The sequence below is a fragment of the Notechis scutatus genome, chromosome 2 (genome assembly GCF_049901735.1).
Source record: "Notechis scutatus isolate UNSWTSFEM ecotype Mainland chromosome 2, rNotScu1.2, whole genome shotgun sequence".
NCBI lineage: Eukaryota > Metazoa > Chordata > Lepidosauria > Squamata > Elapidae > Notechis > Notechis scutatus.
This window is the reverse complement of record NC_142010.1, coordinates 16,894,010-16,916,423: the sequence shown is the minus strand read 5'-3', so window position 1 is coordinate 16,916,423 and position 22,414 is coordinate 16,894,010. Positions and strand designations below refer to the sequence as shown.

General features: G+C 44.1%; 1 protein-coding gene across 3 annotated transcripts in view; it reads right to left on the bottom strand.

Moving 5' to 3' along the window:
• Nucleotides 1-3,996: 3,996 nt before the first annotated feature.
• VARS1 (valyl-tRNA synthetase 1) overlaps nucleotides 3,997-22,414 on the bottom strand; it is a 51,626-nt gene continuing 33,208 nt past the window's right edge. For all 3 annotated transcript variants that reach the window (XM_087954333.1, XM_087954334.1, XM_087954335.1), the window contains 12 exons: nucleotides 19,549-19,619; nucleotides 19,336-19,461; nucleotides 17,947-18,051; nucleotides 16,322-16,390; nucleotides 15,506-15,584; nucleotides 15,265-15,392; nucleotides 13,510-13,665; nucleotides 11,690-11,899; nucleotides 9,051-9,162; nucleotides 6,392-6,567; nucleotides 6,039-6,188; nucleotides 3,997-4,227 (listed from right to left, as the gene is read on the bottom strand). In XM_087954333.1, the coding sequence (XP_087810459.1) occupies nucleotides 4,159-4,227; nucleotides 6,039-6,188; nucleotides 6,392-6,567; nucleotides 9,051-9,162; nucleotides 11,690-11,899; nucleotides 13,510-13,665; nucleotides 15,265-15,392; nucleotides 15,506-15,584; nucleotides 16,322-16,390; nucleotides 17,947-18,051; nucleotides 19,336-19,461; nucleotides 19,549-19,619 (1,451 nt within the window). In that variant the 3' untranslated portion in view covers nucleotides 3,997-4,158. The remainder of the gene's footprint in view (nucleotides 4,228-6,038; nucleotides 6,189-6,391; nucleotides 6,568-9,050; nucleotides 9,163-11,689; nucleotides 11,900-13,509; nucleotides 13,666-15,264; nucleotides 15,393-15,505; nucleotides 15,585-16,321; nucleotides 16,391-17,946; nucleotides 18,052-19,335; nucleotides 19,462-19,548; nucleotides 19,620-22,414) is intronic.

The window sequence follows — 22,414 nt, the reverse complement described above, 5'->3', positions numbered from 1 at the left end:
CTCCCTCCCTCTCTCCCTTCCTCTATTTCTCTTCTCCTCTCCCTGCCTCCCTCTTTCTCTTCTCCCTCTCTCCAGCCTTCCCCCAGTTTTAATGGCCCGGGAGCAAAGCCGCTCAGGGTCCAACACCTGCAGGAGTCCCGCCGGAGCTTCTCTACCCGCCTTAAATGCACCTGCTGCCGCTCTCCGTGGCCTTAAAGCGCTTATCCCACCGAGTCTGGAGCCGTTTCCTCCCACCCCTTCGCAGCAAGGCACCTCTTTCGGTTTTTTCCCATATTAATCCAAAGATCCTCTCTCCCTTCCCCTCTTCCAAAAGTTATTTCCAAGAGTGAGACCACCCACCGGGATCTTCACCCTCCCCTTTCTGGAGTTTGCGGGCGGAGAGAAAACACACAAATTGCGCTCTCACACAAACGCAGACACACACGTCCCTCTGTAAATTACGCTGGTGTTTATTTGTGCCTCCTCAGCAAACAAGGCGCGGCTGTGTCTAATAGAGAGAGAGAGAGACCCACAGACACTTCTTTACGGAGCTTTTTCAGTTCCTTATCTGCCTCCAGACCTTTCTGGTTGACACAGGTGTGCCTTATTGCAACTTTGATAAGCCCCATCAGACAACACATTCATTTCTGATTCATGCTTTTTAGCCAAGGGAGGAAAATTGAAAAAGGGAATTGATGTATTATTATTTTTATCCTGCCTTTATGATTGTTTATAAGGTCAATATTGGCAACACAACAATCCTTTGAGGTGGGAGAGAGAGAGAGAGAGAGAGTTTTTCATGCCTAAAATGGGACTAAATCTCATGCCTCCTGATTCATAGGCCAGCATCTTAAACCACTAGACCAAATTTCCCTGAACTTTTGCAAGGGTATCCACAGGATACAATCAAAACAAACAAGATGGCAGCCAGCAGCCATTGTGCAATCAATGAGCCTCCCTTAAAAAAAATTTTTTTTTTTAAAGGTAGAGCTTTGATCACACTATTGAAGCAGTGCTTCCCACCAGACAGTCTGCTTTGCAGAGGGGGTTTCCTGAATCTGCTAGATCCTCAACAGGTCTGTGGACATGACCTTGAGGAAGGAATGGATGAGCCATTAAAGGAAAAAAAATATTTGGGTCTGGGAAAGTACAAAGAGAGAAAAATGCCCTAGTCCAGACAGCCTTTTGTTTGTTCATCTGCAGTGTGACTAATCCACAGGAGAGAAAATTTGGCCCAGCGGGGGGGAAAAAGATCCTTCCATAATACAGAACAATAAACTAAGTGGAATCTTGGCTCAGGAGGCAGAACTGAGTCATGACAAAAGATCACTCCAGGGAAATAGGTTTGGGTGGGAGTGGATTAGGCTGGAAATAAGAACCTGTTTTGAACACGAGCAGATCATCTAGAAGGCGGGAAAGTTCAGGATCCAACACTTTGCAGCTACACAAATGATGTTTACAGTAGAGGTGGGCAACTATGGCCCCTTTATGACTTGTGGACTTCAACTCCCAGAATTCCTGAGCCATAGTAAAAGGGCCATAGCTCCCCACACCTGCTTTAGTGGGATTATGATGTAATCTGGAAATTCTGGCTACTTTGGGAACATAGAAATATTAAGCTTTTTAATACCTAGGCATCAGGTTTCAAGAACCATACTTGAAAAGTTCCTTCTGTGTATTATACCACAGCCAGTCATGCTAGGTGAGGAATCCTGGGAATTGAAGTCCACAAGTCTTAAAGAAGCCAAGTTTGGAGATCTCTGCTCTAATGTAAAGCTTATTTTACCTATCTATATGTATTCCTTTCCCTTTCTTTTGCTATTATGAATTAAATGACCTTATTCCATGTTCCAGAGCAATGAATGTAAACTGGCATAACAATAGACTCAGCATGTTTACTATATGCCTAGAGCGGCTTAGTTTGGAAGCCTCAACTTCGAACTTACCTTTATTCAAAACCTGAGATAACATTGAGATAATCTACCTCCCCGAAGCCATACCCCACAAAGGTTAAGGATCCTGATCACAGGGATTTCTCCCAAATATCAGACCAAGTGGCACACTCTGCCATTTCAAAACGCATTTTTGATTACCTGGTGCATTGAATGAATGTGATTTAAGACTGATAAGAATTGCTCTGCTGCTGCTGCTATCATTAAATTGCTAAGAGTTGGAAATATTTTCATAATTGAGTGCAAATGGATCAGTAGACTATAGATCCATTATTGTAAGGGTTGGTTTCCATACGAATAGAGCGTCAAGAGACTGTGTGATGTAATTCAACATTCATAATAAAATAAATAGGGCTGGTTAGAGTTCAAATGAGTGAAGCAGCATAAAAGCATTCATAATATCTAAATGTAAACCACCAGCTACAAGTTCCTCCATTAACTGAAAAAAGCGATTATAGGAGCTTTCAAAATGAAATTTGAAACCTCTGCTATAAATATCTGGGCATCTATTGGCCCTAAATGAGAAATAGTTCAGTGGCTGGAACTGTTGTGCCTCTATCCTTTTCTTCTCCAAAAATCTTGCTAAAGAAAACTGTCAGAATTGTGCTTGGAAATAATTGCTTTTGACCTTCGATAGCTACCAACAACCCTGAGAATTATGCTAAAGTAGGAAAGACATGGAATCAGATAGTCTTTTTGAAGGAAGCTTAGACACAGATAAATTTGTGTCTAGCCAATTTGGCCATATAGTATATACATATATATATAGGTTTGGTTCTGCAACCCAACAGGACAGACACAGACTTCAGAGGATAATTAGGACTGCAGAAAAAACAATTACTAACCACCTGCCTTCAATCGAGGACCCGTATACTGCACGCGTCAAAAAGAGGGCTGTGAAAATATTTACAGACCCCTCAGATCCCGGACATAAACTGGATATTTCCAAGGACAGTTTTTCCAAGGACTATCATCAAGTGTTGTACCTGATGATTCTTGACTCTTGATAAATGTATCCTTTCTTTTATGTACACAGAGAGCATTTGCACCACCACAAATTCCTTGTGTGTCCAATCACACTTGGTCAATAAAGAATTATATTATCTATTATATTAGTATTAGGACAAGTGTTAAAGTGAATGTGATCTGGAGAGAAGAGAGTTAATGCACACTGGTTCAAAATCATTTTTGTGACCTTAGTTCTACACTAATTCTGAACCACAATGGTATTGCAGTGAAGAAGTGGAAATATTGAAATAACTCTGGAATCTCCCAATTTTTCTCCTTTCATTAACAATATTTTTACACATCTATCTTTTCATTTGCTAGAAGTAAAAAAATGACTCGATGGGCTTGACTTGTGACCACAACGGAGCCCAATATTTCTGTTGCTAAGCAAGGCAGTTGTTAAGTGAGGTGTTCCATTTTACAACCTTTTTTCGCTGCGGTTGTTAAGGAAATCACTGCAATTGTTCCGTAAATCAAGTGGTTGTTAAGTGAATCTGGCTTTCCCCAGTGACTTTGCTTGCCAGAGCCCAGCTGGGAAGGTTACAAATGGTGATCATATGATCCCAAACATTACAATTACATGCCAGTTGTCAAGTTTTGATCACGTATTGCTAAAACAGTCATACGTGTGAAAACTGGTCATAAGTCACTTTTTCAGAGTCATCATAACTTTGAAAGGTCACTAAACAAATGGTTGTAAATCAAGAACTGACTGTAATCAATCAATCAATCAATCAAAAGGCACCTGTGAGGTCTAAAGGACAACTGAGACTTTCCAATGGAAATCCATCCTTTTCTCATCACTGATCTAACTAGTCTCAATTGGGAGAAGTTAAGAGTTCAGGTCAGACAAAGACAGAGATTTTCAACCATGGCAGGTTTAAGCTGGATGGACTTTCCGCGGGCAGCCTAGATGATCTTTACAGCCCCTTCCAACTTCCCAAGTCTATGGCTCTACAACTTCGTTAATTCCTGCACCTTGAGAGCAGGATTAAGGGACAACCTTTGCTGGAGGCCACTCAGTCTCCTCTCTGCAAACACCAAGGATAATTCAGTCTTCTAGCTGAGCAAAATAGTTTAATGTCTTCACAGAAAATATAACGAACTAAGAACAGCTGAACAGAAACAGGTCCTCCTTGGTTTTTCAATGAAAAGGTTTCTTTCCCAACCCTCAAACATAGAACAGGCCCATCCGAGCAACTTCGTGCATCCTTCAATTTCAGATCATCCTCTTGAAATTCTGAACAGCTTCGTCTGCCTTCTGCAGTTCTGTCTCACTTTGTTTCAGCTGGAAAAAAAAAATGCCCAAGACAGATGTGTTGATAAATTTGTCAGCATGCCTTATCCTTTCTTAAGAGCCTAATATGGAACTTGGACAGGGGACTCAATGGAGAAGTTCAACTCTGGGGGTGGCTGTTAGATTGACAGCAGACTCCACCCTCCACCCACCTCACTTTCTGTTCTCCATCTATTTTATTAGTCATGTCAATGTATTTTGTTTTTTTTCTTTTTCCTTACTTAATTTATTGGGTTTTTTAAATTTTACTTTCATTTTGTTTAAGCTTCTTTTTTATTCCTTCAGGATTGTTGTTGTTTTTTGTATGGTTGTGAGCTGCCTCGAATAGCCCTCTGGCCAGATAGGCGGCCAAGAAATTTAATAATAACCATCTCTCAATTGCAAAAGACAGCTTTACTTGGAATAGCTTACATCCTGTGACGATACCTCTAAAACCATTAAGAATCAACATCTGCCTATCGAAGGCCTTTGGAAAGGACATGATAGGTGTATAAAAATGCCAAATCCAGTATGAAAATCTGGCTGAATGTGTGATTAATCAATAATGATGATGATGATGATGATGGACCATTATTGATTAATCACACTTCCCATTTGAGTTCGGAAGGGTCTTCTTTGTAATTACCCTCAAGAAATATGCAGAATGGGCAATGTATGGCCCTCAAAGTCTCTTTTCTGTGGTCTTTCATTTCAACAATGTGGTTTCCTGCCTTTTTAAGATGAAAAGCATGTAACAAAGTAAAACTGCCTAAAATAAGCCTCTCAGGTTAAAAGGCAAATAAAACTCCAAGGACTTTTTTAAAATGCTTGTCCCAAAGATGCTTTTTCAAAAGACAACTGGACTTAGTTTTTTTTTTCCCCTTGAAGATGTTTTGCTTCTCATCCAAGAAGCTTCTTCAGTTCTGAAGAAGTTTTGCTTCTCACTTGCTTCAGTTCTGAAGAAGCTTCTTGGATGAGAAGTGAAGTGTCTTCAAGGAAAAACAAAGTCCACTTTGTTAAGGTATTGAGATTTAATAGCTGACCAGCTGTTGTAAGGCTGCTGTAAATGCTGATGCAATGAGGATGAGTCAGCAGTTGTTGCTGCTTTAAGACTAAGGATGCGTCAGTGGTGTTAGTGCCACTTTAAGATGTAAGATGGTGTTAGTGCCACTTGTCTATGTAAAGGAGGCCATGAGAGGGCATTTCTTTCTCTCCTCGTGGTTCTATCTCCATTGTAGTTCTCCGTGCAGAGTAATGAAGAGTGACTGCTTGCCTGGTATGTGCCTACCACGTATATGTATGTATATAGTAGTCTTGTATATAAACCACTGTTAAAAGACAAAGCCTCTGTGTGCTGTGTTGTGCTCCTGGGTTGTCTCACAATAGTAGTCATGCTGCAAACACTCTGACAAGTTGCCTTTTGAAAAAGCACCTTTGGGACAACCATGACCTAGATGACTGAGAATTTCCCTAGACTTCTAAACTCCTTCCCACCACATTCCAAGAAAAGCAAAGACCACAATGTTAAAAGTGATCATTGACCCCCCCAAATTGTCCACTCCTGATTCAGGATCTTCTAAAGGAACCAGCAACTTTTCTGGGCCCGAGTCCTGAATGCTGCATCCCCAAATGGCTAAAATCTCTTAGTATCTTAAGATCATGGAGTTTTTGGAAAGTGAAAACATTAACAAAAAAAGAAAGAAACTCTCTTTTGGGACATTTGGTCTCTTGACACCCAGAGGTGATGCAACGGATCAAGCATCACCCCCCCAACCTGATTTATAACAAAGCAAGCCCCCAAATGCCAATCCTGTATGAGTTACCTTGGCTGCATCCAATTCTTGGACTTTGGCTGGTACCTTCAGAGCATAATCTTGACTCGCCATACGCTGGCGTAACAGTAGGATTTGTTTCTGCAGCTCTGCCTTTTTCCCTGTCAGTTTGGCTACCTCCTTCTCCGCATCAATCAAGCCCTGCCAAGGAATTCAGAGAGTCAGCAATGCTAGATACTACCTCACAGGCACCACTACAAGTTGAGAGTCACCGGTGAGCCACCCATTTCAGAATTCCCTGTCTCTCCTGTAAGAAAAAATGAAATATGCGCCCCGAAACTAAGGATCCCGTTGGTTCTCCACTGCCGGTCGACATTTTGTGGCCTGCTTGATTTTTTTAATACCTTCAGCAGAAGATGGACAATGCATTTGTCGGAGGCTATAGCTACAGCACAGCCAGGGGGAGGAATCTTTCCGGGTTCTAGTACCAGGACTTGCTTGGAGGAGGAAAGAATGCAGATATATTCGGAGCAACGAGTCACGGCCTCCGCTGTCTGAAGATCCAAGCACTGTAGGTAACCTGGGAACAGATGAATAAGAAAGGAGTGTCAGAGAAACTGAGAGGAATAGGTGGCCCATTGTCCTGTTTTCCTTTATATTGTCCCTTGTAGCTTCATTGTAGACGGCAAGGAAGCCCTTGACAGAAATATGCAGAAGCTATGGCCTAGATCAGGGGTTACCATCCTTGGCAACTTTAAGACCTATGGACTTCAACTCCCAGAATTCCCCAGGGTAGCTCACAGAATTGTGGGAGTTCATGTCCACAAATCTAAACATTGCCAAAATTGGACGTCCCTGGCGTAGACAAAGGGGCTGAAGCATTTTTTAAATTCAGAACTGACAGATAACATTTGGACTTCAGTCAGATACCTTTCTAATTCACAGAAATATAGAGAGAAGGGGGTTCAGATTTGCAAGATTCTACTATGATAGCCAATATTAATAAAAGTTATCTTTAGACTTCCTGTGGAGTTAATTTTCTGGTTTGGTCATGACCTCTAAGATCAAGGCCAGGCAGCTTGCTTGGGATGGGAAGTTGCATTTTTGGACTCAGTGCCTGATGACTTAAAGGCTACAAAGAGAGTGGGAAAAAGGAAGTTTGAGAAGTAGAGAAGAAACTCAAGCTGATGGCTCAAAGACAAGTGGAAGAAACCACGACTGGCTTTCTCCAAGTAGACCTTTTAAATTCATCCAGCCCTTCGAAAAAGCCCCGGTATGGAATAGCTATCCTCCCTAATGGAGAACTGACCCATTCCCTCAAAAAGGAGGGGAATGCAAGGCCCAAAATCAGAAACTTCAACTTCTGCTTTCCAGGTGTCTCTTTCTTTGGTTAGATGCATCAATTCATGGAATAATTCAAAGAACACAGGGGCCAAAGGGGCAAATAGAAGAAATGAATCCTTCTCTCTGCTGCGTTGGGGTCTAGAGTTTGGATATCTGCAGCTACACATCGGCTCCCAGCTCTCTATGCAGAAGATATCTCGCTAGCATGGGTTGAATACTAATTTAGCGCTTATTTTTCAGGGGTGGGGAGATCACCCAAAAATGTGCCATGGAAAACCTAGGCAACATGTCCTTGCAGAGAGAGAAATACTGATAGGCTCCACACACTGAACTGGGATGTTGCAAACTACCGATCCATTTCAAATCTATGAAATCGCTAAAATCATTATTATCTCCCACTACAAAGCTAAGATCAATGCTGGGGAATGATTTGTAGCTGCAGGGATATTAAAGATTTTCCAACTCCTCCAATGAGACTTCAAGCTTAATGACTTCCAAAAGTTTGACCTGGTTTGCTAACCCATTTTAATTGTTCAGGAAGGCTCCAGATTTGGCAGGCCTGCAGTTTCCAGAATTTCAAGCCAAAGACAAAACCTGGATTCATAGCTTCTCATTCATTCATGTGAAAAAAATCCCAGAAGGGTATGGCTAGCTGATGAGAGCTAATCTAGACTAGTCTCCCTTTATTTCTTTGTTGGTAAAACAGAAATTCAACACAAAAATAGTTTTGTTGTGAGAGCGACTGCCTGCGAAGGCTCCTGGATTGGGGCTGAAAGGCTGTTCTGACTCAAACCTTGTTCCAAGGAAACAAACACAAAACGGAGGTAACAGCAAAACCTTTTAATGATTCTTTACGAATTCCGTTCCTTCCCGGTTAAAAGGTTGTTTCAAACAAATTGTCTCTGATAAGAATGAGCCTTGCCAAGATTGTGCAAAGCTGTCAAGAACACTAAATCAAGTTGCTAAGAAATAGTTCAGACACAAAAAGTCTCCACTAAGAGAGTCCGAACGTCCACAAGGCTTGAGTGCAAAACCTTCTTTGCTTCCTGCAAAGAACTCCGGTTTCTCAGCTGGCTTTTATCTTTTAAGGCAGGGGTCCCCAACCGCCGGTCCGTGGACCGGTACCGGTCCGCGGAACAAGTCTTACCGGGCCGCTGGTTGCTGGCGCCGCCATCTTTTTGATAAAAAGTGCTTCCGGTGAGCTTTTCCGGGTAGAAAGCTCACCGGAAGCACTTTTTCATCAAAAAGATGGTGGCGCCAGTTGATGCCGTACCGGGCCGTGGCGCCCAGCTGATGCCGGTACTGGGCGCGGCATAAAAAAGGTTGGGGATCACTGTTTTAAGGGAGAGGCCATCACCTTGCAGCCTTACTCCCGAGTCGCCCGTGCTGCTGCAGCTGCTCTTTCCTTCAAGCAGCCCTGCATGCACACACACTGGGTACAATCTCCTCGGGGTTCTCTTCATCATTGCTGCCAGCCTCCACAATCTCCGAAGGCAGTACTCCACTCCCTGATGGTCCTGGCCCCATCCCTGCATCATACGCAGGCCCCTCATCTGAGTCCTCGCTGTCCGAGACCTCAGCCATCCGTACCTGCTGCCGCCGAACCACAACAAAGGCAAAAGCAGAAGCAGTATGCTCCGTCCCATAATTGGGAAGAGCAGGTTGCCCTTACAGACCAATCTCACCGGAAAAAAAACACCCCTTCAGTGAAAAACTCACAGTCAGCTTTGGTTTTGGTAAGGTTGTAGTCCGACCGGAGGAAACGCAGAGCCTTGATGATGTTCAAGATGAAGTCAAAAGTGCCGTCCAGTTCTTCATTCCTCCAATGGAACTGAAAAGAAGGCAGAAGCACGAGCGACTCGATTTAATTTTCAGTTCAACAAAATGAAAATGGACTAAGAGAATTTCTTTCGTTTCAAAACAGGTAGTCCTCCATTTATGACTGGCCATTTTATGATCTTTTGAAGGCATAGAGGCCTATAAAGCAGTCTGGCCATCGTCAACATTGCCCTGCCCTGCCATGGTCACGTGACTCAACTTTACTCTCCATCATGGAGTTCCATGGTCTCACATGACAGGCAATGTTTTTTGCTGGGTTTCCGGCATTTTTTACCCGTTTCCATTTTTTTAAAACTTTTATTCAGATGAATGGGTTCACTTAATGACTGCTGGGCTTACTTAAGGACAGCAGTATTCATTTAATAGCCACTGTAAAAAAAAAAGCTGGAAAATTACTTCTGGTCCACCAGATTTATGATCCCAATTATGGGAAATGGTGTAGGGCAGGGGTCCCCAACCACCGGTCCGCGGACCAGTACCGGTCCGCGGAACAAGTCCTACCGGGCCGCTGGTTGCTGGGCGCCGCCATCTTTTTTGATGAAAAGTGCTTCCGGTGAGCTTTTCCGGGTAGAAAGCTCACCGAAGCACTTTTTCATCAAAAAGATGGTGGTGCCAGCGCTTCGGTGAGCTTTTCCGGTAGAAAGCCATTTCTACCGGAAAAGCTCACGAGCTCGCCGCTATCTTTTTGATGAAAAAGTGCTTCCGGTGAGGTCACCGGAAGCACTTTTTCATCAAAAAGATGGCGACGCCCAGCTGATGCCGGTACCGGGCCGCGCACCCAGCTGATGCCGGTACCGGGCCGCGGCAAAAAGGTTGGGGATCACTGGTGTAGGGTCTCCCGCTTGGGCGGGGGGGTTGGACTAGATGACCTACAAGGTCCCTTCCAACTCTGGTTATCTGTTATGGTTGAAAGTCAAGAATGACCTGTACTAATTTTCCTGTTTTAGTACTCTTAGACTGTCAAGCCTTACAGCCTTATCATTTTATTTCATGATGGTTACACCTAGGATTATGATTTTGCAGGAACCCAATTTGGGTGCTGTTCCTTTTTAACTGTTTGAATGTTTGGATTTATTTCCAAAGGAGCTTCTGGGATAGCATTTTGTTCCTCCTCAGGTTGCACTGGAGCTCACCCAACAACGTTACAATACAGAATAATGGAAGGGACCTTGGAGGTCTTCTAATCCAACCAGTGGTCAAGCAGGGGACCCCACACAATTCTGGATCTTCTGGAAAACCTCCCGTGATGGACCATCCACAACTTCCGGAGGCAAATCCTTCCAGTAATTCTCACTGTCAGGAATTTTTTCCCTTAGTTCTAGGTTGGATCTCTCTTTGATAAGTTTCCGTCTATTACTCCTTGTCTTGCCCTCAGATGCTTTGGAGAATAGCTGAGTCCCCTTCTTCCTTGTGGCAGCCTCTCAAATATTGGAAGACTGCTATTGTCAGCATTCCTGGGAACCTCCATTCCAATCAGTAGCTCCGAGACAAGCATAATCTCAAAAGTACCTTTATTAGAATAGCACCTGGCACATCTGTGGAATTTCAAAACTTCCCACAATGTCCCAAACTACAAACCATCCCCTTTTTCCCTCGTCATCACATCACATGAACCAATCCCAAAGTAAATTCCCTTTTTCTTCTGCGCCACACTCTATGACCTTGAACTAACAAAAGCATTCTATTTTGTCTACTTAGAGCAGTGGTTCCCAACCTTTTTTTCGCCCCGCACTCCTAAAGAAATTTCACTCGAACCTCGCGCCCCCTGAAATTTAGACTTTAGGAACTACTAAACGCGTTAAATATATGGTAGGATTGAATTTTTTCAGCTATGTATGTGATGGCCACTAAATAACAATACTTAACTCTAAAATGAAAACAAAGTTAATCCATTGCATAATAAATAAACATGCCAACATATAGCCAATATCCTATTATTTACCTGGACTTTTCTCGCACCCCCTGGAATATTGTCTCACACCCCCGGTTGGGAACCCCTGACTTAGAGCTACTCAATAAAAATCACCCCCTCCCACTTTCTCAAGCTATGTGGCAGCGATGGAATAAGGATTCCAAAGTTGACAGCTATCATGTCACCCCTAATCCTTCTCTTCGTTTAGACTGGACATATCCACTTCCTGCAACCGTTTGTTGTATGTTCTATCCTCTAGTCCAGTGGTCGTCAACCTGGTCCCTCCCGCCCACTAGTGGGCATTCCAGCTTTCATGGTGGGTGGTAGGGGTTTTGTCCCCTACTTTATAAATCACCATTACTGTGGAAACAGTGGGCGGTTAGAGTATACTTTACTACTAACAAAAGTGGGTGGTAGGTATAAAAAGGTTGACTACCCCTGCTCTAGACCCCTAATCATTTTTGTTGCTCTTGTCTTGACTCTTTCTAGAGACCCAACATCTTTTTTATATCGTAGTGACCAGAACTGGGCACAGTATTCCAAGTGTGGTCTTACCAAAGTAGTACAGTTGGCCAGCTGCAAGCTTCAGATTCTGTTACCCACTCACCTGCTCAGTAGTAGGGTAAGGGGTGACACAGATGCTGGGCGGGTCAGAGGAAGGAGACCGCCGGGGCAGCCGCTGGAACAGTTCCTCAGTGACAAAAGGCATGAAAGGACTGAGGAGACAAAGACCAGCATCCAAGCAGGTGTATAGAACATTCTGGGCTGTCTGAATTGTGGCCTGGTCTGATCCGGCAAACACAGGCTTTAGGCACTCCTAAGTGGAACATTGAAAAAAAAAGAATAAAAATGTAGAAGGTGAAACACTGGCTACTAACTTATTATGTGGTTTTTTTCAAAGTCTTACATGGAATAGACTAATTAATGAAGGCCATAATGAGCCACGCTTTGGGCTCCCTTTTAAACTCAGCTTCACAAAACGTTTGTGTCCCCTATGATAAACAGGCAGAGAATCAAATTCAAACTTGGTATTTCATGATGCCTTTAAAAGTTTACTAGATTTTGCATTGCCTTAATACTTTAGGCGTTCATAACAGCGTTACAAACTCAGAACAATTTTGTGGAGGGGTCTCAAATGAGTCTGTACTATTTGTTGTTGCAACTTAAATCAGATCTACTAAACGGAGAAATATGGCTTCAGGAATTGACTCACTAGCAAAATCAGAGCTAGTCTTCGATCAGGGGTCTCCCAAATATAATGGCACCATGAATGAGAGAATCCCAGCTAGGTAGGAATTCTGAGAGCAATAGAACATAAAATAATTGCAAAGGACCTTGGGTAAGGCAGACCTAACACCATCCCAGCCAAATGGCTATCCAGTCTATTTTTGAAAACCTCCAGGGATGGAGCACTCACAACTCCAGGAGGCCAGCTATTCCATTGATTATTTTTTCTCACTGTCAAGAAATTTCTCCTTACTTCTAGGTTGGATCTCTCTTTGACAAGCTTCCACCCATTACGTCTTGTCCTGTCCCTCAGGTACAGTTAAACCCAACCAGTCCAAGAGACACTAACTTGGGAAAATTACTCAAGGCCGATGACAACAAACCTATGACATATGTGTCAAAGGAGACACACCATGAAGTTTTGGGTGACATGCCAGTGTTCACCAACACTCAACTATTCTCAAAATCGCTCCCCATTCCTCACATTATTTTGGGAGGCTACAAGGCTGCATGAGAACGGGGTCTGTTTTACCCACGCTTCATTTTTGTCATTATTTCACAATTCTTTATATAGACGTAACTGGACTATTTTTTTTCATTGCATAAATAAGTAAAAGAATTGTTTCTCTTTCGTTTGGAAGGGGCAGCGACACACCAGCTGAATCAAGTTAGGCCTTTCCTGAATTTTTAACATGGGAAGGTGGGATTCAAATATTTTTACCGCCGGTTTGGTGGGCGTGGCTTGGTGGGCCCACTTTGCGTGCCTGCGCATGCCAAATGCACGCTTTCCACAGGCACATTTGCACAGGCGCAGAGGCGTTCTAACTCACCTCCTGCAAGCCTGCACAGTCCTGGTCTCTTCAGCAGCTGCCGTGCGGCACTCTCCTGTGCCACACAAAGCAGCTGCGCTTCAAATTCAGAGGATAAAGGTAAGTTTGGGAGCCCGGGCAGGCGGGAAGGCCCAACAGCAAAGTGGCAAAGAGAACCATTTCAGTCTCTGCTGCTCATCGCTGCTACCAGCTCGGCCGAACCAGGGCAAACCGGTAAAATAATACCACCACTGGTGGAGACCAAAATGTCCGCCATCACCGATTAAAGGCATTACGCCTTATGGGCAATAGTGCAATATCTGTAATGGAAATGTTATGCCTCCCAGGATGAAGCGGGATGAGAGTTTGGTGGCTCAGGGGTCTCACTCACAAGGTAGACGTCACACAGATCATACAGCCAGAAATTGTACACTGCGGTAGTGATGCCAGAGAAGTCATAGGCCTGAAATCCCACGTTGCATAACTCCACGGCGTGGCTCAGGCGACTCAAGATCCAGAGGTCTACGAGGCTCTCGGAGCCACTGAGCTGCAACAAACAAAATCAGATTAGTAAAGAAGAACTTCTGGTAAATCCAGAATAATGAACGCTTTGTACCATTAAAAGGAGAATATTTGTAGCTCAGGGTTGAAATGAGCTTGTTTGTTTTCTTGCAGACCTTTCATTACCCAAACTAGGTAACAACATCAGTGTTGGTCCTGATGATGTTGATGATGTTTGAGACCAGCATTGATGATGTTACCTAGTGTGGATAATGAAACACCTGCAAGAAAACAAGCAAACTCAGACCGCACCAAGGACCCCCGCTGTACCAAGAAAGAATATCTAAGGAAAATTGTCAGGCACAAAAGATCAGGACCGTAAGTTAAGTTGGAATTCAGGACTACAAGTACTCCTCCAGTTAGGACTACAGCTGGGACCATTTCTGTTGCTAAGCAAGGTTCTTGTTAAGGGAGCCGCATGCAATTTTGCCTTTGCCACAGTTAAGTGAATCATTACAATAATTAAGTTAATCACGTAGTCATTAAACAAATCCAGCTCCTTCCATTGACTTTGCTTGTTGGAAGCTGGCTGGGAAGGTCACAAATGCTGATCAGCAATATAACAATGATGGAATTAACTGAAGCACTTAAGAAACAAAATAATGGGAAAGCACCAGGTCCAGATGGGCTTCCGGCAGAATTCTATAAAACACTACAAGAATCATTGAGCATTCCATTGTTAGAAGTCATGAATGAAGCTATGTCAAAGAAGATGATACCTAAAACATGGTCAGAGGCTTATATTACACTTATTCCAAAAGAAGAGGCTGATCCACTGCAAATTAAGAACTATAGACCTATTTCTTTATTAAACGCAGACTATAAAATTTTTGCTTCAATTTTAGCAGAAAGACTTAAAAAATATCTAAATAACTTTATACATCCAGATCAAAATGGATTTCTGCCAAAGAGACAAATTAAACACAATATAAGAGTAATCCTGGATACTTTGGAATATTATGAGGCACATCCTGAAAAGCTTTGATATTCCTAGATGCCCAAAAGGCATTTGATAATGTGAATTGGAGATTTATGTTACTACTATTGGAACAAATGGGTTTTGCCAGAAAATTTATTCAAGCAATAGAAGCCATATACCATAAGCAAACGGCAAAGGTAATGATAGAGGGAGAATTCACAGATTTTATTAATATAAGAAAAGGCACAAGACAAGGATGCCCCCTATCACAAATGCTGATCAGATGACCTCAGGACGTTGCAACCATCATAAATACTTGCCGGTTGCCAGGTGTCTGAATTCTGATCACCAACTGTAGGGATGCTGCAATGGTTTTAAATGTGAAGACCAGTCATATATCACTTTTTTCAGTGGTGTTGTAACTTTGAATGGTTGCTAAACAAATAGTTGTAAGTCAAGGACTATCTATTTATCACTCAACCCTATAGACCAGAATTTTGTCAACTTGGCACTAGATAAGGGTCAATGAAATTTAAGGGAGGCTGGACTTGGATTGTATGTGGCAACGTAAGGATTCTAAACTGATGACATGTTTAACTCCGCCCATCCCAGCATCACCTGCTCTTCTACAAAAATAGAAAAGAGAATCTAGAAGAACAGGCTTACCTCAGGGCTGGGGGGTGGCTGGAATCCCTCCCTAAGACCACGGATGGCAAATCTGGTGGCGTTCCAGAGTTTGTTGCAGAAATACCGGTAGCCCAGAATCCGGTTCACATCCAGGTTTATATCCCGGCCTGAGGAGAGAAAAACAACAGACAGACATTATGAGAGAAGCCAACATGAAGGCAAGGTTAAGAATTCTGTCACCACATTGAGCCAGGCTCTCAAGCAGAGCCTGGAAATGTACCTTGAGTTGTATAAGCGCAGAGAGCAAACCGAAGGGCGTCCGTCCCACATTCTGGGATCCCGTTGGGGTAATCCGATTTCTGCAAAGCAAGTACCGAGGTACACATTTGACCTTGTAAATTTTTGGCTCCAGTTTCAAAGCCTTCTCTCTAAAAATGTATACAGGTAGCCGTCGACTTTCAACAATTGAGCCCCAAATTTCCATTGCTAAGCCAGACAGTTGTTAAGTGAGTTTTACACCCCCATTTTACGACCTCTCTTGCCAAAATTGTTAAGTGAGTCACTGCGGTTGTTTACGCTAGTAACAAGGTTGTAAAGTGAATCTGGCTTCCCCATTGACTTTCTTCGTCGTAAGGTCGCAAAATGTAATCACCATGATCCTGGGACACTGCAAGTGTCATAAATATGAGTCAACTGCCCAAGTGTCCAAATTTTGATCACGTGACCGTGGGGGATGCTGCAATGGTTTTAAATGTGAAAAATGGTCATTACCTCGCTGTTTTCAGTGCTGTTATAACTTTGAATGCTCACTAAATGAATGGTTGCAAGTCAAGGATTACTTGTAAAACCCTTACATTCAAAGCTGTCAGACCCAAAACAGGAAATTCAGTGCACCTCCAGCCAAGATGCACAAATACAAATACTATATTCTGGATGAGTGTGACATATGAATGCTATTTTAAAAAAGCTACTGAAGAAAAGAGGGAATATATTCAGAGAGACACCATACTCTGCCACCACCCAATACAACAAAAGAACATCCGTTTGAGGTCTATCAACATGAAGCAAAGGTTAAAGACAATAGAAAAATATATACCTGGCCCTTTTTGGCTCGCTCCAGCTCAAGTGGGTCCAAATTGCTGTCTAATAACCGAGCATGTAAACCCTACAGAGACAGAGAGAAAAAATGGCGGTCTTTCATAAGATGTATAAGGTTATACTAAGAGAAACCTCATTTGCAATCTTTCCCCAATCTGGGGGGATGGGGGGAGAGGAGGAGGAGGAGAGGAGGTCATGTCCCTGTCGGAATCTGATTCGGAGGGGGAGGCCAAGCAGCTGACAAGGAGTGGGAGTGTGGCTCCGTTGACTGTGGAAGAAACTGGGGAAGGGCAAAGCTGGGGAGAGGTAGAGCAAGGGAGAGGGAATTTGGGGGAAGACCCGGGCCCACCCCTCTTCATCCTAGGGCACGCAGGGAGGAATGGAAAAGGGAGCAACGTGAGTTGCGTGGCTTATGGGGGAGGAAAGGGCCCTGATTCCCTTCATTAGCTGTGGCTGGAAACACAGTATTTAAAAAGGGAAATTGTGCACAACAAAGCTGTTGGGAGCAAATCATGAATTATCTGGTATCATTGAGGCTTATCTGGGTTCCTGGCGTCTTCCCAACTGGGTGTGTTTTGCTGGGCTTTCAAGTCTGCAATTCCTTCTCCTGCCCTGTCAAGTTAATTATTGCAGCGTGGTTTGTGTGGATTTTTTTTTTATGATTTATATGTACTTTGTTTTGGGGCTTAATTTCCTCCACTTAAAGATTGTTCTTGGAAGAGTTTTTTTCTCCAGCCAAAGGTAATCTGGACACTGGGGACAAAGTTGGAGGTATTAAAGAGACATTTCTGCTTATTTGACGGTGTTGCCTTTGTGCCATGCCCCCAGGCATCACAAAGGAGGAGGAGGAGGAGGAGGAGGAGGAGGACAAACAATAAACAACAAACAACCTGAACCTAGTTGTTTCCCTAGTAACATCAGGATATCTCTGGCCACTCCTTGCAGCCTTTGCAAGTCAAACACAGTAGCCTGAAGAAACCTACCCACGTCTGTCATACTGAACTGTGACAAAGCTAAAGGCAGCCACACATCCCACCGCAGCCCTTGCAGCAACTGAGTCAGAAGCCACAACAACTGGGGTGAAAAGTTGACACACAGGTCTGGCTGTTAACCACATCTGACTACCGCTGCCTTCAGCCCAGCCCCAAGCTTCCTCTTTGCAACTATTCACATGTTCCCAACTGATCTGCAAAAAAGAACCAAGTTTCCGATTCTCAGGGGAAAGGCAGGTCTCCTGACTGCCCACCACAAGAGGAATTCCTTGCAGATGTTTCATTACCCAAACTAGGTAACTTCACCAGTGTACTGATAACGTTACCTAGTTTGGTAACAAAACGTCTGCAAGAAAGCAACCAAGCTTAGAGAGCACCAAGGACCCCTTATTTCAACTCCTGAGCTGCAAATATTCTCCTCTTATCAATCCAACAAGAATCTAAACCAGGGATGTCCAACCTTGGCAACTTGAAGGCTTGTGGACTTCAACTCCCAGAGTTCCTCAGCCAGCTTTGCTGGCTGAGGAACTCTGGGAGTTGAAGTCCAAGTCTTCAAGTTGCCAAGTTGGACATCTCTAATCTAAACCATCTTGCAGCTCCATCTTCTGACAGCCACAAACCATGGGTTCACCTCCAGAGTAATGCCGGTGACCACATCCAAGGGATCTATGACATTTCCCAGTGATTTGCTCATCTTCTTTCCGTGGGCATCCCGAATGACAGCATGAAGGTAAACCTGGAAAGGAAGCACGGAACATTAATTAAATTTTGAGGGAGACTTGGAAACGGGCAACGCCGTTTGGAAACCAATCTCAAAAGAGGTTTGGCCCTTGATTTTTCCAGCCTGACTCCAGGCACGGGGTTTAAGCACGGCCACTGATGAGCAACAATTGCATATCTTTCTGTGTTGTGTTACAATGCACCGGGGCAGCACAACACCCACGAAGTTCAACTCAAGAACGTCGCGAGACTCATCCAGTAGGTTTCTGAGCTTCAGTTAACTCAAGGTTTTGGGGTTGCTCATCCAGTAGGTTTCTGAGCTTCAGTTAACTCAAGGTTTTTGGGTTGCCTCTGTTCTGCCACACTGCCCTGGCCCCATGTCTGCTTCTGATGCAGAACCCTTGTCCGAGCCTTCCTCAGCCTCCAGGGACTGGCCCATCTTCCTCCCCAACCTCTTCACTGTCTGACTCTGCTGCCAGCTCTGCTAGCCACTGGCAGGCCACAACAGCCTCAAAGAGGACTAGCCCCTTGTGATTTAGATTGGACATCCCATTCTATTGGGGGTAAAATTGGCCTTCTTGCAATTAAGGCTTCCCTGATTTGGCCACAGCCAGAGGAGGGGGGATGGAGAAGTGGAGAAGAACTCATACAACCTGTTATGCCCCTGTCGGAGTCTGAATCCGTTGGCTGTGGAAGAAACTGGGGAAGGGCAAAGTCCAGCTGGGCAGAGCAGGGGAGAATTAGAACAAGGGAGAGGGAGTTCAGAGGAAGACCCACCCACCTCCCTTTCATCCTAGGGCACGCAGGGAGGAATGGAAAAGAGAGCAACGTGGGTTGTGTGGCTTACGGGGGAGGAAAGAGCCCTGATTCCCTTCATTAGCCACACCTAAGAAGAGAGTTTAAAAGAGATGCATGCTGAGTGCGACAACTGCTGGGAACAAACATGAGTTTATCTTGTGTTTACTTTGGTTATCTGTGTTCCTGGCATCCTCCCAACTGTGTTGAATTATTGCTGTTCCTTCACGTCTGAAATTCCTTCTCTTGCCTTGCCGGACTAATGACCTCATCTTTCCTTGATTGGACTTATAGTTACAGTTTTTGTTGACCACATTTTGGACTTGATTCTCTGCAGCCAAAGGCTGTTCCTGGGAGAATTTTTCTCTAACCCAGAAGGTAACAAAGATATTGCGGGCAAAATTGGAGCTATAAAGGAATTCCTACTGATTATCTGACTGTGTTGCCTTTGTGTCACACCCCGGGTCATCACACAACCTGGCAGGAACAGGTGTTCGTTTCTCACCTCTCTGAAGGGTAGCTTTCCTGTCAGTGTGAGGCCCAGCATAACCATACGGGCCACCCAAAAGAACAGAATGTCATGTCCGGTCTCCAGGAGAGTTCCAGGGTAAAAAACCTGAAGATCTTCACCCTTGAAAGAACAACACGGAAAACGTGAGCGAGATCTGAAGAGCAAAGAAATGCAAAGGCATACCTCTTCACTTCACATTCAACTTACCGAATTGGGCCACCCAAAGATGGAGAAAGGGAACAGGCCAGAGGAGAACCACGTGTCCAGGACATCCTCATCTGGAAGAAGGACATAAGAAAGGCACACAGGTTAAGAGTTGTACTTGGCTTTCCACGTTTCAACTTCTAAGTAGCTTAGTCTCTCCCCCTCCCCGAGGGGAAAAGCGTATTTCACAGCCCAGCTTCCAAACCTTGGGACTCTTGGTGATGTTGGGTTGCAACACCCAACTAGGTGAGCTAGTAATTCTGGGACTTGCATCCCACATCTGGACAGAAGCAGGGGGAAATCTTTTGTTCTGCAAGGGTTCTGGATTTAAGGTGAAAACAGAAAGTTTGTGACATGGAAGGTGCAAAAGAGATGTTTGGGAAGCACTCAAAGTCAAGTTTAAGCTCTAACTTTAAGCTCCATCATCTCCAGTTGCAGGTGCTCAAACGAAGAAACTGTGTTTTTACCTGAGGCTCTGAAGAGACCTTTAAGCAGAATTTGGTTTATTTATGCATAGTTTTAAGATCCTAGCTTTGATAGATTAAAACCACCCAGTCGCAGATAAGAATTGGCCAAGGGGAGGTGAAGATTCCATAACAAGTTCAGAAGCCAGGAAGAGTTTGACTAATCTTGGAAGGCAAGAAGTAGAGGGAAAGCTGGCATCATCAGGTCAGAAGATTGAACTAGGAGAATTGGAAAAACTCTGGAGTCCTTGGTGCTCTCTGAGCTTGGTTGTTTGTTTGCAGATGTTTCATTACCCATCGAGGTAACATCATCAATGCTAGAAGGGGATGGAGTTGGCTATCTGTGCCTATATACGAGGGTTATCCACAAAATAGATTACGTTTTGTGATAGAAAAAAAACAAAGTGTAGGAAAAATTTTTTATTATATACACTTGAAAGTGACACTTAAATACTACTTTTCAACATATTCACCGAACAAATTGAGGCACTTATCATAGCGGTGAACAAGCTTTGTAATTCCATTGTCATAAAATTCAGCCGCCTGAGATTTGAGGCAGTCAGTCACGCCCGCCGGCAGTTCCGCGTCGTCATCATCAAAGCGTTGTGTTCCAAGCCAGGTCTTCATCCTCGGGAACAAGTGGTAGTCGCTTGGTGCAAGATCGGGGTCACAATGCTCAGACGTCCACTCCGCTGTTCATCATGAACGTTAGTTCGTCCATTTTTAAACTTAATGCACCATTGGCGCACTCCACCTTCAGTGATGATGTTGTCCCCGTACACTTCACACAGTTGCCGAAAAATTTCAATTGGTTTATGGCTTTTTGCCAACAAAAACCTTATCACTGATCGCACCTCACAACTCGCGGGATTTTCAATTGCAGCACACATTTCAAACGTTTGCTGTGAAATAACGGGCAACGATACGAACCTCCCACTAGCACGACTAGATGCAGACTGAGCGGCGGACGCACAGATCAAAGATGGCCACGCTAGCTCCGCCCCTTCTTGCTACAGACGAAAACGTAATCTATTTTGGGGATAGCCCTCGTACAAGTGGTGTGCCCTGTAAGCATTATGTGAATTTTGTTTTCTTCTTGGAAGTTTCTTGATTACATTGTTATTTATTGTCTGAGTTAGTAGTTCCTTGATTGGGGGTCTGTAGAGATTCTCCATCATCCAGGTCATGGTTGCCCCAAAGGTGCTTTTTTCAGGAGGCAACTGGACTTTCTTGTTTTTTCTTTTGAAGACGTTTCGCTTCTCATCCAAGAAGCTTCTTCAGCTGTGACAGGATGGTGGGGAATGGAAGGATTTATACTGCTTGCAGATAGCTGGTCATTTGCAAGAGGGGCGTTGTGGCCACTTGGAGGTTTATCTCAGTGGTGGGATTCATATTTTTTTTACTACCGGTTGTGTGGGCATGGCTTGGTGGGCGTGGTCATGTGACTGGGTGGGGTTTTGTGTGTTTTTTTGCTGTTTTGCAGCCTCCACCTGTTTTGGGGGCCTTCTGGGCCTCAGAGGGGCCTTTGAGGGCGGCGTTTTTGCTCCTCCGAAGCACAGAAGGCAAAAAAAAATGGAGGGGGAGGGCTAAGCCATTTTTTGCCTTCCTGGGCCTCAGCAAGGGGAATCCCGGCACAGCTGATCGTATGTACAGCTGATTGTTGGGAGGGGAAAAAAAGAAAGAAATACCTTAGGCGAACGTCAGGCGGGTGGGGTGAGTGAGCATCGGGCGGGAGGGCGACCGGATCAGGGGCGTGGCCTGCCAGAACTTACTATCGGTTCGGTGACCCACGCCAAATTATTGCTACTGGTTCTCCCGATGCGGTGCGAACCAGCTGAATACCACCACTGGTTTATCTGTGTCCTCAGGATCACCCGAACGGTGCTCCTGGTTCCTGGAGACTGCGATTTTTCCTTTGGAAATCCATTCCTACTCCATTTCAAGGCTGTTCATCCCAAATTATATCACTAAAAGTCTGTGGAGATTCTCAGTCATCCAGGTCATGGTTGTCCCAAAGGTGCTTTTTTTTTTTTTCAGGAGGCAACTGGACTTTCTCATTTTTCTTTCTTTCTATGAAGACGTTTCGCTTCTCCTCCAAGGAGCTTCTTCAGCTCTGACAGGACAGTCAGAGCTGAAGAAGCTTCTTGGAGGAGAAGTGAAACGTCTTCAAAAGAAGAAAAAAAACAAGAAAATCCAGCTGCCTCCTGAAAAAAAGGACCTTTGGGACAACCTTGATTGGGGTATTGTTTACTGCTGGTAAACAATCTTATCTGTTGTTGGTTGCATATTAATCCTGTTGTCAATCCCTACTTATTGGAGGGTTGCTTGCTAGCAAAGAGGCACTTGAGTCTTTTTGTTCATTTTTTACTTTGCTTAACAACTGCGGTCTCTAAACGAGGACTACT